Consider the following 18,944-nt stretch of genomic DNA (forward strand, 5'->3'; position numbering starts at 1 on the left):
TTTAATATAAAATAACTTTGCTTTTACTATTTTAGGAAGTTCTGCTGTTGTATCAGTAGCCAATTTAGATTCATTCCTGTGTAGATGAATGCTGGATGAAATTCTACCAAATTATTAAATTCCAAGCCACTCTCTGAGCTCTGAATGATGGGATGAATTTCACCAAAGCTTCAAAAAGTTGCATCAGACACTCAGAGGTTTTGGTGTAGAAAGTTCGTATGTTTCTGGTACATCAACATTTAATTTCAGCACCACTTTGACAAATACCCTTTAAATCACCTATCTTTATTAACATATGCTTCTGAATGGAAAAAACACTACTTCCCTTTAAGAGGGAAATAGAAGCTATAATGGTATTTTTGATGCCTGAAAATATTATTTGTGAACATGTCCATCTTAATCTTTTGTAACACCTTTTATCCCGGCCTTTCTGCGTCAGTTACATTCAGAGACTTGAAAGCCTGGCAGTGGTGTCATATTTAAATTCACATCCATTTCAAACAGTCATTTTCACAGAACAAGATCAATATGCACACAGACTTACTTTGTATTCTGTTTTATCGATGCCTATTAGGAAAATGAACTCTGCAATGAATAGGTTGATACAAAGATTCTTGTGAATAGTATTACGATCACTTTGCAGGCCACGGAAGAAACAGAATGTGAAGATGCAGATGGCCAGGCATACAAGGGAGATGACAATTCCCACCCAGGTGATGACAGTAAGGAGTAGCTCATGCACTTCATCTTTGTACTGAAAATAATCAAGAATGGAGAAAATTAATATGGCCATTTATCAGTACAAACAGAAGATCATTTAAACAGGTAACAGCTAGAAAATTCCTGATGAATTTTATAGATGACAGAAGAAACGTGCTGAGTATTTTATTAATCTTATGTCAGGCTTATCTGCTGTTCAGGATTAGTGTGGGTGCAAGAAACACAGCTCTGAGTGCACAGAGATAGAAATTTGAACTAGATCAGATAATATTTTTACTTTTTTCATGGTGACCTGTAAGCTTGAAGAAAATTCTGTGGAAGAGACTTGTACCATGAATGTATTGCTGTACACATGTGCAGATACAGAAGAAAATTCTTATAATAGTCTGTAAGAGAAAACCTTGTTTTTTTCCTACAAACCTAAGACTCTATATTCAAAAAGCCTGAATGGAAGTATATGCACATTCATCATGAAGAAATCAATTAGAACAAAAAAAGCAGAGTAACTCATCTGACCCTTCAACTTACAACACAAACTCAAACCTCATTTTCAGGTAAAGACTGGTTCAGAAGATTGTCCTTGCTTTCATTGGCCACAGGGTCAACCCTGACATTCTCCTTGGTTTCATTTTATATATTGGTTGTATAATTCAGCAACTCACTGGCAGCTTCTTTGCTGGGCTATGCTGCTGCTACGTTTATATTTGCAGGCACTCTTGGGTTTCCCTATTCAGCCGCTCTCCAAAGTGCACAATGTCCAGGCAAAGTCCCAGAGCCGTTCAAATGTCACATGTTAGAGATCTCATAGGCACCCTGGTGTGCAGCTAGATGGAAAAGCTCCATAGTGCAGGGAAGTTTGAAGAACCCAGTAAAGAGGCTGCTGGACCTTATCATTAGTATAGCAGCTTGTGTTTAAGGGAGGGCATAGAATACACAAATTTCTCCACAATTCATATCCAACTGTATCTCGGAGTTTGTTAAAGGCATGGGGTTAGAAGTTGAATTGAGGGACCAGAAACCCTGTCCAGTCCTGGGAAAGCACATCTGGTCAAAAAATGTCAACAAAAACAAGATTGTGACAAAAAACAGAAACATTAAAAAAATGTCCCCCTCGTCTTGTGATCAGCTCTATGGAAGAGGGAGAAAGGTCATACGGAGAGGAAGCTGCGCTTGGAAGTGATGCATGAAAGTTGGAAATGTTCAGAGATATGTCTGAGATTTGGATAAGTATCTGACCTTTGCTTTCTTCTACATATTAAAGCCAAACCTTCAAAGATTTGCTCTATACTGACTAGAAGCATCATTACTTACCGCAATTTCCCTATGGGCCATAAGGATTGCAAAGTTTGTTAGGTGGCTGCAAGCACAAGATGTATGAGTTTTATTTGTGTCAATCAGCTTGCACCCCTGAGTGGACCAATATCCCATCATAGTCCTCTCTGAGTAGTTCCAGAAGGAGCAATTTGCATTGAAATAATTGTCAGGCTGGGGGATAAAAAGATAAAATAAAATTAGGATTTTACACTCTAAGATGGCAATAACAGTTGTTCAATATATGTAAAAGGTAATTTAGATTAAACTTTGCATGTTTCGGACTATAAAGTTTTTCATCAGCAAAGTTGTGGACTATGTTGTACAAGGCAGACATCTAGTTTAAAAGGGACTTTATAGTCCGAAACACTCTAATGTGTAATCTCAATTACTGTAGACCCAATTTTAAACAATTACAATTTCCTTCTTACGATTTTATGCACTGATGGTGCATTGTAGCCTTTTTTTTTCTTTCTGCAAAATTAAAACTGAATTTATTCTGTAGGATTTCACCTGTAACTGACCATTTAAAAATACTGACCCTTTTCTATTCTCATTTTTGAGCAAACCAAAGTTGCACATAAAAGGCACCGGGAAAGGGTTAGCTCCTCAAGGCCTACTTCAAGGAGAACCTGCTGAAGTAGATACAAAAGAGGAAAAGCTACACGTTTTTCTGAGCCAGTCCTGATAGTTTACTGTGCCTACTCTTTTGGCATGGGAACAGGAAGAACCCAACTCAAACAGCAGAGTGAAAAAGCACAGTGACAAGAAACACGGATTTAGCTGTCATGAGGAAGATGGGCAGCAAACTTTGAGGCACCTGAGTCTGTAGAACTCTGTTCTCTGTTGAATAAATCTATTTGAATAATTTGTAAAGGTTTCCCAAAGATGGCCCAGAATTAAAGTAAGTACTCCAAGTGTCATTTAATTTTGCTACATTAAACAGGCAGAGTCATAACAATTAATATTTTTCTATCCTGCTGCTAAGGTAAGAGTTAATTTTCACTTAGAAACAAATTAGAGAGTCATTTACATTTTCATGTTGATTACTGAATTAACTTTCATTAAGAATACACTTAAGTTCTAATAATCACTGAACCAGGCTCATTTAATTTTATGTTCATAGACTTAAATAAACTTGTGTCTCTGACCTAGTCCAACATTTAAAATTCAAATGGAAGGAAGGTGGGCTTTTTTCTGCTTTGCTCTTCTCTCTTGCTGATTTTATGACCTTCCTATTAATTCATTAGCATAACTCACATCAATGTGTTCCAGGGTAAAAAGCACAGGATCAGTCAGGTACACACGGCTGGACTCCTTGTTGATGGAGGCTGCAATGACGTGGGAGTTCACTGCAATGGTACTGTTCCGACCAACGAAGTCACTACCCAGCTTTATGGTCGCATTTTCGGTACTGAGGAACCGTCCCAAACTTTTGTAAATGATGAAAACCAATTTTGCTAATCCTAGTAAAGGAAAACTCCCATTATAATGTCATGGAATTGTAGGTGAAGAGTACAATGTGTGCTGAATACTCTATTGTCTAAATGCAAAATAAAACATCAGCAAAGAGGAATGCATTATGCAGGATTTGGATTCCAACCAAAGACACTTACACACACTCCATACAAGAAAGAGCCACTGAACAGCTATTTTTACTTCTGCTAGTCAATGTATTAACATATTCAGAAATGTAAGATTTAAATTACTATTGCTTTAAATGTGTATTTTGCACAGATTAAAGGAGTCAGATTGTTTGTGTGCCCAAACTTACCATTCCTGCTGTTCTGTTTCACTGTGTTTGCGGAGAGTTGGATCAAATTGCCTCCTTCACTACCCTGAGGAAATTTCAAGTCCTGCACCTGGCCTTCTGTACTGAGCACTGCAACTTCCAGAACTAGTCGGACCAAACACAAACCAACAGGGAAGGAGAGGGAAAAAAAAATAGAAAACATTTTTTGTGGTCAGATTATAATGTGGCAGGTGATAACTTTCTGAAAACTCCTTATTCTGCTGTCCTTGTTTGCTTCTACAAGACAGAGGCTTGCTGGCATGTTTCAACTATGTGGACTTAGTTTCTTTAAACTTTAATTAAACCTAGTTCATACTATCAAAGTAACAGCACTTGAATGGTGAAAACATGATAACAAACCTTGTTTTATTGTGTGCATACAGGACATCACTTTTAAAACATTGTAAACTCTTAGGTTGAAGAAATGCTTAATTTTTGGAGCCCAGAGTGTCTCTATTGCATAAATTGTTAGTGTCTGTGTATAGTTTTTAATAGCAATTATGCAGTATTAAGGCTATCCTAAAATACTGTAAATAGCTACGTGCATTTAAATAGTATAGCTATGTGGAATCTCTGTATTTGTGTCTAGAAAAGTCCCAAATATCTGTTTTCTGTATGTAACTTAAAGAGTTGTTGAAAGACATTTTATATTCTGCCAAACAAGTATTTTAAAAAGATTTAAATGCTACTATCAGTTCTTTACATTTTAATTCAGGCTTATATAGTGCAGAACTGAGGTTTTATAGAATTACCTTGCAAGGCTGGGTGCTCTTTGATAGGTAAAATTATTCAGTTCAGGACAGTCCACTTATCAGGAAATATCTTTGCCTCAGTGTTAAAACCTGGCATTTATGCCCACCTGTACATCACATTTGACAATGATTTCAATTTTTCCCCCTACATATTCTGAAGGATGAACACAAATGCTTTCAATAACCAACAAAACAGTTAATATACAAGAACATGACAGATCTACAGTGGTTTTTGCATGGAACTATTTATTTGACTAATGAGTTCAGTATAGGGTGACCAGATAGCAAGTGTAAAAAATCAGGACAGGAGTGGGGGTAATAGGTGCCTATATAAGAAAAAGCCCCAAAAATCGGGTCCCTATAAAATCTGGTCACTCTACTTCAGTATAAGTATAAATTGCGACATCCTGGGTCACTGAAGTCAATGCAACTTTTACCACTGAGTTCAATGGGGAGGTGGGGGCAGTATTTCACTCAGAATGTCTTTAAAGGGGAGAGAGGGAGAACTGTAGGGAATGGAGGGGATGGTAGTCCACTGCAAGCCTTTCTGGAGTTAAGATTTTAGGTTGCTCTATTTCTGAATGCCATTTAGTTTAATGGGAGTTGTGTTTGCACAGCTGGTCTGTTAGGCCTTGACTGTATCAGTAGCCTTGACATGAACAATATATTATTTTGATTTGAAGGCAGCTTCTCCTGAGCACTGACATACAAGTAGTCCCATTGAACTCAATAGAACTACTTGTACATCAGTGTTTGAAAGATCAGGGGCCTAGATACACAGTCTACTTTAAAGGAAGCTATTGCCTTACAAGTGGCATGTAGGTTAATTTGCAAAAGGTGCCTCCTTACTCTTTTTCAAGGGGAAAAAAGTAAAGGTAAAAATATGAATGAAAAATGTCTTCAATTAAGTCAGACAAGAGAGAATATGTTTTTAAAAATTATTCTTTAACAGTTAAACTCAGCTCAAATTCTCAAAAGCTTTTCACAAAGAGATTCTATCCAAAATCCTAATAAGGGAGTGAAAATTTTGTAATGACAATTGGCGTAACTACTTAGTAGTGATAGTGATAAATTAGTGATGGTGATACACGTTTTAGAATCATAGAATCATAGAATATCAGGGTTGGAAGGGACCCCAGAAGGTCATCTAGTCCAACCCCCTGCTCAAAGCAGGACCAAGTCCCAGTTAAATCATCCTAGCCAGGGCTTTGTCAAGCCTGACCTTAAAAACCTCTAAGGAAGGAGATTCTACCACCTCCCTAGGTAACGCATTCCAGTGTTTCACCACCCTCTTAGTGAAAAAGTTTTTCCTAATATCCAATCTAAACCTCCCCCATTGCAACTCATGGTCACTGCCTCCCAGATTCCCATCCACTTTTGCTTCCCCCACTAATTCTACCCGGTTTGTGAGCAGCAGGTCAAGAAAAGCGCTCCCCCTAGTTGGCTCCCCTAGCACTTGCACCAGGAAATTGTCCCCTACGCTTTCCAAAAACTTCCTGGATTGTCTATGCACCGCTGTATTGCTCTCCCAGCAGATATCAGGAAAATTAAAGTCACCCATGAGAATCAGGGCATGCGATCTAGTAGCTTCCGTGAGTTGCCGGAAGAAAGCCTCATCCACCTCATCCCCCTGGTCCGGTGGTCTATAGCAGACTCCCACCATGACATCACTCTTGTTGCACACACTTCTAAACTTAATCCAGAGACACTCAGGTTTTTCCACAGTTTCGTACCGGAGCTCTGAGCAGTCATACTGCTCCCTTACATACAGTGCTACTCCCCCACCTTTTCTGCCCTGCCTGTCCTTCCTGAACAGTTTATAACCATCCATGACTGTTTTGTGTGAAAGTTCTATAATTAGGCAGGCAGAGTGACCACCACAAAAAGTAAAGGCCATCCAGAATTTGAATTTAGAAGTGCACAGTTCACACCAATATTACTTTGCTTACAATGTGATGTTTAGGATGCAGTTTTAAGAGGGAAAATAGAGGTTTAAAATATTATTTGTTTGGATTAAAATCTGAGTTGATAAGAAGCCTTTCACCTGCGAGACCATAACTACCCAGCAGTTCCACACTGTTCTCACACCCCTATCCAAAACATTATTTATTCAATACTCTTCCCGTTACCAAATATCTCGGTCCAATCCCCAAGCCTCTGACCCAGCACCCCAGCATCATATGCTTCCCTTTCCCCTTGTACCTCACTGAGGACTGACGCATCAGTAGACTAAAGACATTTTAATTTTATGGACCAGCAGTGGGTTTAACTATCACAAGACTATACCTATATTTGTAAATCCCTAATGCTGAGCCCTTCATCAGTGCCATTATTTAAATTCTAAATTACGTTCCAAATATCTGCAGCTATTTTGCAATCTATGGAGCATGGCTATTCTGCATTATGGGAGATGTAGTCGCATTTTCACCTGAAGGCAGTTATGTTTAATATAAACATTTGGTCCATGTTCTATGTGCCTAAAAAATGTAACTGGCAGAGCACATTCCAGAAAGTAATTTAAATTCATTAGGAACAGATTATATATAATGGGAAAACATTTCCACAAGCATTTCACTTACTTCAGAAAATCCAATCTCTGGCATTTAAGCACTATTCATATCCATACATTTTGCTAATGATTTTTCAATTGTAGATGAACTTTTCAACATGAACTACTTTATTTTTTTACATAGCATTAATTATGCTACAGAAGAATTGGTTTTTTTAACTGATTAAGAAAACACCCCAATTTATGAACACTTTTTACCCCAGATGGGAAGCTGCAACTCACTACCAAGTATTGCAGACCCCTGCTTTCTTAGTGTAATGTGACTATTAACCTTGGTTATTGTTTTCTTCTCATACCAGGATATGCAGTACTTGAAACGACACTTGAAGACATATTAACTTACCAATGTTTTCGGTGGGCATTGAGACTCTAGTTGGTTCTAAGAGATTGTCAGCCAAGACAAAAGCCCCTTCTTCTAGTGTATCAAGTAACATTGTTGCAGCGTGTGCTTGTTCTGAAGAATTCATATCTTTCCAGGATTCTAGAGCTTCAGGCCTGAGCAGGTTGTTCACTGTGTCAACGATTGCCTGTATTCATTAGAAAACTATCATTAGGTGTGATTGCCCTAGGCAGTGGGAGAAAATTTTTAACGTTATCTGGTAACAATTATAATATTAACTGTCAAGATGATTTACTGTGATTTAATAGCACCAGAAAACTATTTTCAACATAAAAATATTTCCAACCCTTTATTGAACTAGCACAAATAGAGATGCACTAGCCACCAGCTGTGTGTTATCTGTCACTGGTAAACATGCAGATCTGGCTTGTTTCATATCAGATATGAAGATTGTGTTATTAATGTGCTGAGAAATGTAAGAACCAATGCCAGTGGTCTTGCCTGAAGCTTAATATTGAAATTAATGTCAAAAAATATAATTCACATTTAGAAAATACTAATACCAAAGTCAGCATTCCAACGTTTAGGCTAAAAAGGCAATACTATTATCCTGCAAACTTAACACAACACATGTAGCTACAGTACCATAAGCTGTTATCTAATACAAACTCTCTTTTTTATTATAAGAGGCATGAAATGAAGTTGCCTCAGTAGTTATAAAATAATCTGCATCACGCTTTCTCCCCTTTCCTGTACTTGTTGACAAATACTTAGAAGCTTACTAACTTCCATTCCTGCACAATGGTCATTCAACAAAGGAAATCAGTAGCACAAACAAGATGCCCACTGACTGACCCTGTTATCTGTGAAAGCATAATTACAAAACTGAACAAAGTTCTCATTTTTGAAAGTCTACACTGTGAAAACTATATTATTATGTATTAGGGTTCATTAAGCTGCATATAAAACAACAGTAAGTAAGGAGAAAAGGGAATTTGAAGAGACATCATTACATTCTCTTTACAAAATAATCCAATCAATCACAGTAATCAGTTAATCAATTGAAGGCAGGCTCTTACATTAATGCATAATGTAGCTGTGCATTGAATATGCCATGCATTGCTGAATCATTGTCCCATTTACCTAGTCATAATGTGTCATTAAGCACATATATAATTTGATCAGTTTAAAAGCACTGGGAATGGAAATGAAACATTATACAAACAAAAATATTGGTTTGGAAAACTACACTGTGCACATGAATGAATAGGAAAAGCTGGTCGAGGCTATTGTCAGACCAAGATTAATTAGCCTAATCCATCTTTATATCCTCTTTCTGCCAGCACCGTGAGCCACTACAACCTTCCTGGCGGGTTGAAGATACTTCGAAGTGGCATTAAAAGGTTTTTTTCTTTCTCTAATGGGAGACAGAATAGTCAAATGCTCACACTGATACTGCTGCAGCCATTAATTAGAGTGGAACAGAAATTGGTCTGTAGAGGCCAGATTCATTAGTCACCAAGAAATACAGATTGGAGCCTCTAATCTGAGGTACAATTGAATCCTCTGTCACCAAGTGGGAACTTGCTTCATTTGCATAGGGTAAGTCAGCTTTTGATTTCTAATTTCAGGAGGTTTGTTATTTTTATCTGAACAGAGAAGCCCATTTGAGACTCATTGAAAATGATACCGGTCAAAAATTAAGGTCGTGCTACTGTTTCTTGTGTATCTATATATGCCGCTGATTATATGCATTCATTAACTCGAAGCATGCCTTATTTACTATGGTACAATCTAACTCGATGTATTTCTTCAGTGGAATCAAAATGATTATCAATATAATAATATTTCTGAGGTGCTCTCTCCTCCCTGCCAAAGAGGGTGTGTGTGTGTGGGGGGGAAATAAAAGACTATTTTTATCCCAATGACACATGCGTCCTGGGCAACATACCAATTACTACATTTCCCATTAACTTATATCTTAAAAGGTGAACTGCAAATGAATTATGAAAATTCAATCCCATTCCAACAACATCTGCTGTGCTCCCCATTAACCAGGCTAAAAGGGACAATTAAAATATTATTATTTGAAATCTGATTCCACCACTCCTATTTCTTTTTTCCTTTTAGATTTCAGAGTTACTATTCTTGCTGTGACCAAACAGCTCCCATTTCTATGCAAGGCTCCAGCCTGTGAAGGTTGATGACTGGAGCAGTCCTATATAAAGGGGGGAATGTCAGATAAGAGGCTTTTCTTTTTATTATGTTGTGCGGTGTTTCAAAGTTTTTATTATATCCCATAGGGTGTAAGCAAAAATTAATAATATTTAAAAAACTTTGAAAAACCGTGCAATATAATTTTTAAAAGCCACTTACGTGATCCACTCTAGGCCAGTTTCTTCCACTAGCAGTACTGAGTGGTGGCAGTGACATAACTGGCACAGCATCACAGTGTGGGAACTGAGCACTGCAGGGATGGAGGCTGCAGAATCTGCAAGAAACTGAAAGTCAGGTAACAATATACTGCATGCCCCTTGTAGCTTAGCTAATGGGTCACTTGGCACATACTGTACTGTAAAGTTACAGGAATGATTTTATTTTTATTTGCAGTTTGCCCCCTTAAATTGCTGAATCTGACCTTAGTAATGTCTCTTAACAAAAATCTCTGGAATTTAAGATTGCACCTCAGAAAAAGCAAGAAACTAGCAATATGACACCATTTCTGTTTTATTGACTTTTTTTCTCCACAAACATAACACAAGGAAAAAGAGATATTATCATCTCCAAATCACAATGTTCATTACTGTTCTTGTACTTTTGGATTGTGGGCAGGGGGCAGGAGAAGAGTTGTAAGTGCTGATCATTTGCTTATTCTGAGAGTATTATACCTGTGCAAAGCCAACATTTGTACAGTTGATATGGGGCACAAAACACATTTATCAAAGACTGAAATACATAGGATCATGCAGCAAGATGATAAAGCGTGGCAGGTTGCTGAAGCAGGGTGAAAGCAGGATGACAGCACAGGAGAGATACCTTAAGGTAAGCCCTGCATGTCTTCTCTCGTTTTTGGAGCTTTTTAGTAAGAAAAAAGAAAATCAGAGGTTAGACAAATTCTGGAAGCTACAGAAATATCCAAAAATTAGTCTGGTGTGTCAAATCTGCAGTATGCAGAGTCCAGATGTCTGTCTAGTTTTAGCCCAATGTACTTCCATGGGGCCATGCAACATTCTTGGAGAACACTATGCCCCAACCATATACCTGGTTATAATCTTCCTTTCCTCCATCAATGGGAGTTCTGTTCAAACTATGAGTAGACTATGGGCATATGCTTGGTCTCTGGAGAAACTCTGCTCAGCAATATAGCTAGGGATTTTGAATAAAACCATCAACCACTCCTGCAAGAGCTAAAATGCCAAGAATGTAGCTGCCAGAGTGGGAGATGTGAGGGGATGGGATGGTCTTTCCAAAACAGACTTGGTGAAAAATCCTTAATTTACATTGTGCTGACTGAATCACAGCGGGCAAGAGGCAACCCGTGCCCTGAAGTTTAGCACCCACAACAGGAAAACTGGAATGATAATCTTATTATGATTCACATTCAAGAATATCAAGAGATAGTTTTATCTGTGATAATATTTGCCAGTAGTAATAACTACTACATGTTTAATATACCCAATTATCATTAGTAACTAATGCTCGGATCTTAAATGGACTAACAAAGGCTCTGATTCTGCAATGGGTTTCCATGAAGATACGCTTCTCCCCAGAGTTCAATAGTGTCATTTCTTCTCAAACCAGAGGTGATATATTCAATATCTGAATAAGCATACACACATTTTATATTTGAACCAGTCATCTACTGAGCGTCATGTCAGCCAGTTAATAAAATTTACACTTTATTGTGGATTTGTTTTTCTCTTAAATCTTTATTTGTACAGTAGGAGTAAAGCACAGATTTGGCAGTAATGTTTCTGAAAGGGAAAAAAAGATTATCCTAGCAAATGGAGGTGTGGGAAGCTGTGTACCTTGTTATAACTCCGCCCGGCTGAGTCTTTTTCACTAGGCCTCAGTTCTTGCAGTTGAGCATCAAGAATGTCCACCAACTGTTCCATCAACCTCACTGATGAACTCACATCACCAGCAAAAACTGGTCCTTTGGTGTGCTTAGCCAGTTCATTGGCCAGACTAGCGGCATTTTCTCCACTTCTGATCTGAAATGACAATTTATATTATCTCAGCAGGATCTGTTGTTCTGCTTGTGGCTTCCAATTCTTATTGTCTGTATATCTTTGTTGTGGTGAAATAATCATTTGCACGTACTTTGAAATCTGCAACTAACTGAACCAATAACTTTATCTCAGAAGATTAAAAGTTCTTAGATCCATGACACACAAAAGCAGTTCTTAACAGCCATCAAATCCAGAAATCAGATTGGTGATTTTGGGCCAGATCTTCTTTTCATCTTCACTTTTATTTTACCGCTGTTATCAGACACTAATAAATCTTTTTGTTCATACCAGTGTTTGAGGCATTTGAAAGTCAAGCAGCTGGTAGTGATGGCAAATTATTTAGTTTCATAAGCCTCACTAATGCTCATTAGGGCAAGGAAGCACAAAAAGTGATGCTGCACTCTAATCATATTCTGTTTTTAATGCACTTTTTTAGAATTCTAGTTTCTTCCATCATTTTCAGTTAGCTAAACATCTGCTTATACAGTACATATTTTGGTGTGCACTTTATAGTACTTGATTTATTAGGTGAATGTACTTTTTTCTATAGAACATCAAAAAGCGCATTTGAATTTAATAGGAATGAAATTAAGCAAGCATGGACTCATTAAAAGAGTTTAATTTAGAAAACAGCTTACCAAAGAACACATGTGAACCTAGCTTTCAGTAAATGCTTTACAGACAAAGTATGCATAATTCTTTCTGCTTTTAAATTGAACAAAGAGTAATAAAGATGGTTTCAACATACAAAGCTGAATAATTTATGTTCAGAGTTAAAACCCTTAATCACCAGTGTGTATCATATTAAAAGGTTCCAACCAACCTTCTGAGCCAGCTGATTTACCCAGTGTGAGGTACAGTTGCTAAGATCAGGGCCCTTAGGGTTCCATGTTCCAGTGGAAACCATGCAGAGATACGAGGCAGTTCCTACAACAGATGGAGAAACAATAGTGAAATTGAAACCATTTTTCTGCATGCATTCGGGAAATCAGCTACAATGCCTCCATACTCTATATTAAATTTTGGAAAGCACTGACAATAACTGACAAAATGTAAGAAAATAATGCAAATTACAAACGGCAATATACAAGTCAGGGTAAAGTATCAGACTTTCACAGCAAACAAACAAAAAGCTCTTGATTTTCCCTGGAAATCATCCAGAGAGCAGCTCCTAATGGGAAAGGCAGTTGTAAAGCAAGCTTCTCTACAGTTCTCAAGCAAAGACCTAAAGTTTGCTCTGGATTCTTGAAAAGTGTGTGTGAGGTAATTCTGTACCTATTCTCAAATGCCTTTTATAGATCAAAGCCTGAACAAACGCTACATACTCCAAGTAACAAAAATCGTGAGAGTTTGAGATTACCCAAAGCAAAAAATGCCATAAGAGTTGTCAATTCTTTTTGAAACATTTACTTGAGATCAAGATTTTTTTTAAGGCAATACCTCGAGTTCCTTTGGGACAAGGACGTTCAACCATCATTCCTCTTTGCGTCTGAGGCCAGGTAATCCCCCTGGCCTCATCAGGTTCACAGAATCTCTCTGGCAAAGGGAAAAAACTTGTCACAGGAGGAATTTTCGTTGTGGAAACTGCTGGTGGTGGCTTGGGCCCTCTGTTTCCTTCCTTTGTGCCTCCAGCTAATGTTGTGCTTATGGGGCCTTTGTGTGAAGTCGTGCTTATGGTTGACACAGTGGTTTTGTATAGCTCTGCTGAAGAAGTTATTGTCACTGCGGTAGTAGGCACTGTAGGGAGAAAATAAGAGTAATAATACAAATAATTGTTCTTCAAAATAGTGAAGAAAGGTAAAAAAAGGTTATGTGATTTTACATGATTCTCTGGTGTCTTTTTTTCTTTATTTCAGTAACAATCTTTTGTGCTCTCTACAGTCACTGTTAAGCGTATAATTCTGAATGTCTATTTTTTTTTTTAATTCTCTCAGTCTCAAACTAACATGATGGTTCAGTACATTTTGTTTATACCTTTTCTCTGATACAAACTGATAGTTACATTTCTAAAGGCCGAGAGGCACTAGTAACGAATTATCAGTACATGACAAATATACATAAAACAATTAAACACATTCTAATCACCTTAAAAAAGAGCAGTCTGATAGAATAATTTAAATCAACATGCTGTAAACAATCAAGCTCAGTGAAACAACAAAAAATTGTGGGCTGTAAATAACTAGGGCATTTAAAAATCTAAAAAAAAATCGAGTCACCCACTCTACACCTTGCAGGAAAATAATTATTGTAACATCTTCCCACCCAGCATCATTCTTGCTTGATGAGATCCCAACAGAAGAAAAGTCTAGAATGTATGTGTTGTCTTAGTTTTTGATCATCTTGGATTTTAACTTATATATATATATACATATATATAAAGCAGGTATGAAGAAACAAGTAATTTAAGCCTGTGGCAAGTACATGGCTTAATTTTCTGTGTCAAGACAACACTGGGTTAGGCCAAATAATTTCTGATTTGAGACCCACAACGGATTGATTCTGCTGACCCATATAGGGAATGTACTAACAAATAATCCTTGTGCTAATGAAGTACAGAACAGATCTGTTTGGAGTCCTATTAAGCTACAGAAGTATAATATTGGTATCTGTGAATATTATGCTTACCACCATAATTTGTTCATCTGATAGCAATAAGAGCCAGTGGAAGAATGCAGCTGCATCATTTGTTATTTCTGCATCTCCACAGGTATGCATGATGCTTTACAGACAAAGCAAAGACTAACGCCTGCCCTGAAGAATTTACAAATGAAGGACAGGTATTTACTTCACCTCTTGCCAGACATACTGCAAACAAGTGGATATGACATTTTTCCATTTTTGGGGTTGTTGGGTTTTGTTTTTTTTCCTGTTACTTCTCATAGGCTAACCCTAATTATACAAAGGGAATTTTCATCTCATGTCCTTGGGCTATGACTTATCAAAAATATACATACTTGAAATTAAATTAAACCACAAGTGCAAACAAAAAAAGAAGTACCCAAGCTGTCTTTCAGAATTTTTCAAAAAATGTTTCGTTAAGAGTCTCAAATGTCGTTTACACATTTCACGTGACACAATCTTTTTTTATTAAAATCCTTTTTCACACTATTCACTTATAACAATTCTTCGTGGATAAATGTTTTATAGACACTAACAACTGACCAGGCTAAAGTATAAATTTACACTGCAATTTTTTATTTGTTTTCAGTTTCAAGTTCTTAAAGAGCAAACTAAATGTCTTGTAAAAACAATCTTTGCAAAGATATTCGTTCTCACATTATTCTCCATCTCGATCAGAAACTTCTTAAGTTTGCATCTTATTTTCAATCTAATTTATTTACTGTTTGAGTACTGCCTATGTAATCCTGCTGAACTTCTTGGCTACCCAGCTCCAGCAAAAACCTATTCAAACCTGTCTATCTTTTTTTTTTGTAAGTATTTGCATGACATCTTGTGAAACCTCTGTAATTTTCTTTTGATTACAATGCAGCCAGACTTTCAGTGCTTTCTCAATTAACATTTGTCAAAAGCATCACAATCACTTGAAGAAGTGTCAAGTAACTGCTGCTGAATCAGGTGCTGAGGGTGGGGAGGAGAGAATGGAGCAGGGGAGAACAGATTATAACTATTATCCTATATATCCCATGACACACAGTGCTAATTAGTACATATTTAATCACTGAACTCTATATTAACAATATTGCAATTAGTACTGTTATTAGACCTTTACTTTCGGTTTTGGGACAAGAATAGTCTAAATACTATAGGAACTAGCTAAATATCTGTAAAAGGACTCATGACAAATATTTGAAATTCAATAGTGAGATGACTATTTTAAGAACACAATTTCATACTCTGAGTGCAGCTGATCTGCTGCAGACTATTTTCAATGCTAACCATTAAAATAAATTATACAGCACATCTACTTTGGTTTTAAAGATGATCTGCAAATACTGCTAATAAGAAAGACATTTTAAAAATTATTTATAATCCCTAATTAGTAATAACATAAAAATCACAAAAATAAAATTTTAAAAAACTATCTGCAAAATACTCTTCTCAAGACCGGAGTGGAATTGCATATCTGAAAGACCACACTACAATAATCCAAATGGAGTTGAAAGTGCAGGGAAGGAGAAGCACCTTCAGTGGAAAATGTTAAAAGAATGACACACAATTCATGAAATCACTTTTGAAAAACATCTAGCATTTAAAAGGCAGGTCATTTTGTTTTTAAGGAACTATCGGAGGATATAATCTACAACTAATCTAAGATTTCTGTTTACTCTAGACGCAAAACTGGAGTTTATTCTTTTTCATTGCAATTTAATTCGAATCATGACTGTTAGGTAATGTCTGTAACGCACTAGGAAGGAGCGAACATGCAAGCCTCATATACTATCAACCAGAACGTTCATTTTGAGGAGGTGATGGCTGTCAAGCAACTGCTTACACCCCAAGACTGCATCTCAGAGTCAGGTAAAAAATCACCCCCTTGTGCCCAGGAACGGGGATCGGACTGTAGAGGGTTAAGGAATGTTTAATTTGCCTCACACATCAAAACTAAAGGAGTTATGAAATCTCATTTTGTTTGGTCTTAACTTTTAGACTGGGCTACAACACTTGTGGCAGTGGGAGGAGGAAATTTTCCTTTTTATTTAAAAAAAAATTGTGAGAATGTGTTCAACTGAAACTGGACTGCACAAACAAGTAAAAAACAAACAAAAAGAGGTAAACATAATTATTGTGTAGAAGGTAAATGAGCATAGATTTGTATCATCCTTTTTCCTAGATCAAATTTAAATTAATACTCAACTAGCCAAATGGGATTGCCAACTTTCTAATTGCACAAACCTGAACACCCTAGCCCTGCCCCCTCCCTTGAGGCCACGCCTCTTCTCTGAGGCCTTCGCCCTGCTAACTTCATCCCCCCTCCCTCCGTCGCTCACTCTCCCCCACCCTCACTCACTTTCACCAGGCTGGGGCAGAGACTGGGGAGTGGGGGACTGAGGGCTCTGGATGGGGGTGCGGGCTCCTGGATGGGGCCAGAAATTAGGAGTTCATAGAGTGGGAGGAGGCTCCAGGCTGGGGCAGGGAGTTCAGGTGTGGGAGGAGGTGAGGGCTCTGGGGTGAGGCCGGGGATGAGAGGTTTGGGGTGCAGGAGCAGGCTCTGGATGGAGGCCGAGGGGTTTGGCATGCAGGAGAGGGCTCAAGGCTGGGGTATAGAAGGAGGTTTGGGGTGCAGGCTCTGGGAGGGAGTTTGAGTGCAGGAGGGGGCTCACGGATGCGGGCACTGGCCGGGCAGCGCTTATCTTGGTCGGCTCCTGGAAGCGACCGGCATGTCCCTCCGGCTCCTAGGCTCAGGGCCACAGTTCCCTGTGCCTAGGAGTGGGACATCCCGGCTGCTTCTGGGAGCCATGTGGAGCCAAGAAAGGTAGCGAGCCTGCTTTAGCCTCGCTGTGCTGCCAACCAGAATTTTAGCAGCCTATTAAAATCTCCTGGATTGCTTTCAATAGTCACCGGGAGATTGAGGCCAATTCCGGTAGACTCCCAGCCAATCTGGGAGTATTGGGAACCCACTACCCAAATGGATTACTCCTTCCACCACTGAAAATATAGGAACCACTGGAGTGAAATACACCAACTATTTAACAGCGTGCTATGTAACAGAATAGCCTAACAATTTAAGATAGGGAGTAAATAATTGTTTTCCCCCCAATGGAAAGGAAAGGGGAATTTAGATAGTAAAGGCCCGATTACTAAAGGTATTTAGTAACTGCTTTTCAAAACCCCACTAGGCGTCTAAGTGCCTAACTCTCACTGAAATGCCTGACTCTCATTGACTTCAATGGAAGTTGGGGCCTAGGCACTTTTAAAAATTCTACAATGTTCCTATCTGCATCTTTAGGTGCCTAAATACCTTTAAAAATCTGGCCTTAAATCCCAATGACTTTCAATGAGATGTAGCCACCTACATGCCTAAATCAATTCTGAAAATGAGACTTAGGGCTTGTTTACACTTAAAACGCTGCCCCATTGCAGCTACACCGCAGTAACGCTTCAGTGAAGCCACTACCTATGCCAACAGGAGGGCTTGACCCATTGGCATAGGTATTGTACCTCCCTGAGAGGCAGTAGCAAGGTCTACAGGAGAATTCTCCTGTAGACATAGCACTGTCTACACCATGGGCTAGGCTGGTTTAACTGCATCTCTCAGAGGTCTGGATTTTTCATATCCTTGAGCAACATAGTTATACTGGTTTCAGAGTAGCAGCCGTGTTAGTCTGTATTCGCAAAAAGAAAAGGAGTACTTGTGGCACCTTAGAGACTAACAAATTTATTTGAGCATAAGCTTTCGTGAGCTACAGCTCACTTCATCGGATGCATTTGGTGGAAAAAACAGAGGAGAGATTTATATACACACACACAGAGAACATGAAACAATGGGTTTATCATACACACTGTAAGGAGAGTGATCACTTAAGATAAGCCATCACCAACAGCAGGGGGGGGAAGGAGGAAAACCTTTCATGGTGACAAGCAGGTAGGCTAATTCCAGCAGTTAACAAGAATATCAGAGGAACAGTGGGGGGTGGGGTGGGGGGGAGAAATACCATGGGGAAATAGTTTTACTTTGTGTAATGACTCATCCATTCCCAGTCTCTATTCAAGCCTAAGTTAATTGTATCCAGTTTGCAAATTAATTCCAATTCAGCAGTCTCTCGTTGGAGTCTGTTTTTGAAGCTTTTTTGTTGAAGTATAGCCACTCTTAGGTCTGTGATCGAGTGACCAGAGAGATTGAAGTGTTCTCCAACTGGTTTTTGAATGTTATAATTCTTGACGTCTGATTTGTGTCCATTCATTCTTTTACGTAGAGACTGTCCAGTTTGGCCAATGTACATGGCAGAGGGGCATTGCTGGCACATGATGGCATATATCACATTGCTAGATGCGCAGGTGAACGAGCCTCTGATAGTGTGGCTGATGTGATTAGGCCCTATGATGGTATCCCCTGAATAGATATGTGGACAGAGTTGGCAACGGGCTTTGTTGCAAGGATAGGTTCCTGGGTTAGTGGTTCTGTTGTGTGGTTATAGTTATACTGATTTTATTTCCGAGTGTAGTGCAGGCCTGAGGCTTCTAAGTCACTTAAGCACTTTTGAAAATTACCCTACTAAAGTAACAAGAAACACATTGGCACTTGGCTAGGTCACTGAGTTAACACTTC

General features: G+C 38.4%; 1 protein-coding gene across 36 annotated transcripts in view; it reads right to left on the reverse strand.

Moving 5' to 3' along the window:
• Positions 1 to 18,944, reverse strand: part of ADGRL2 (adhesion G protein-coupled receptor L2) — a 480,081-nt gene that overhangs the window by 41,737 nt on the left and 419,400 nt on the right. For 28 of the 36 annotated variants that reach the window (XM_038412994.2, XM_043490399.1, XM_043490406.1 and 25 more), the window contains 9 exons: positions 13,157 to 13,453; positions 12,540 to 12,643; positions 11,513 to 11,698; positions 10,521 to 10,559; positions 7,488 to 7,671; positions 3,806 to 3,928; positions 3,292 to 3,497; positions 2,032 to 2,205; positions 545 to 754 (listed from right to left, as the gene is read on the reverse strand). In XM_038412994.2, the coding sequence (XP_038268922.1) occupies positions 545 to 754; positions 2,032 to 2,205; positions 3,292 to 3,497; positions 3,806 to 3,928; positions 7,488 to 7,671; positions 10,521 to 10,559; positions 11,513 to 11,698; positions 12,540 to 12,643; positions 13,157 to 13,453 (1,523 nt within the window). The remainder of the gene's footprint in view (positions 1 to 544; positions 755 to 2,031; positions 2,206 to 3,291; positions 3,498 to 3,805; positions 3,929 to 7,487; positions 7,672 to 10,520; positions 10,560 to 11,512; positions 11,699 to 12,539; positions 12,644 to 13,156; positions 13,454 to 18,944) is intronic. The other 8 variants (XM_043490418.1, XM_043490407.1, XM_043490415.1 and 5 more) reach the window with 1 other exon arrangement.

Source organism: Dermochelys coriacea, chromosome 8 (assembly GCF_009764565.3).
Source record: "Dermochelys coriacea isolate rDerCor1 chromosome 8, rDerCor1.pri.v4, whole genome shotgun sequence".
Lineage (NCBI taxonomy): Eukaryota > Metazoa > Chordata > Testudines > Dermochelyidae > Dermochelys > Dermochelys coriacea.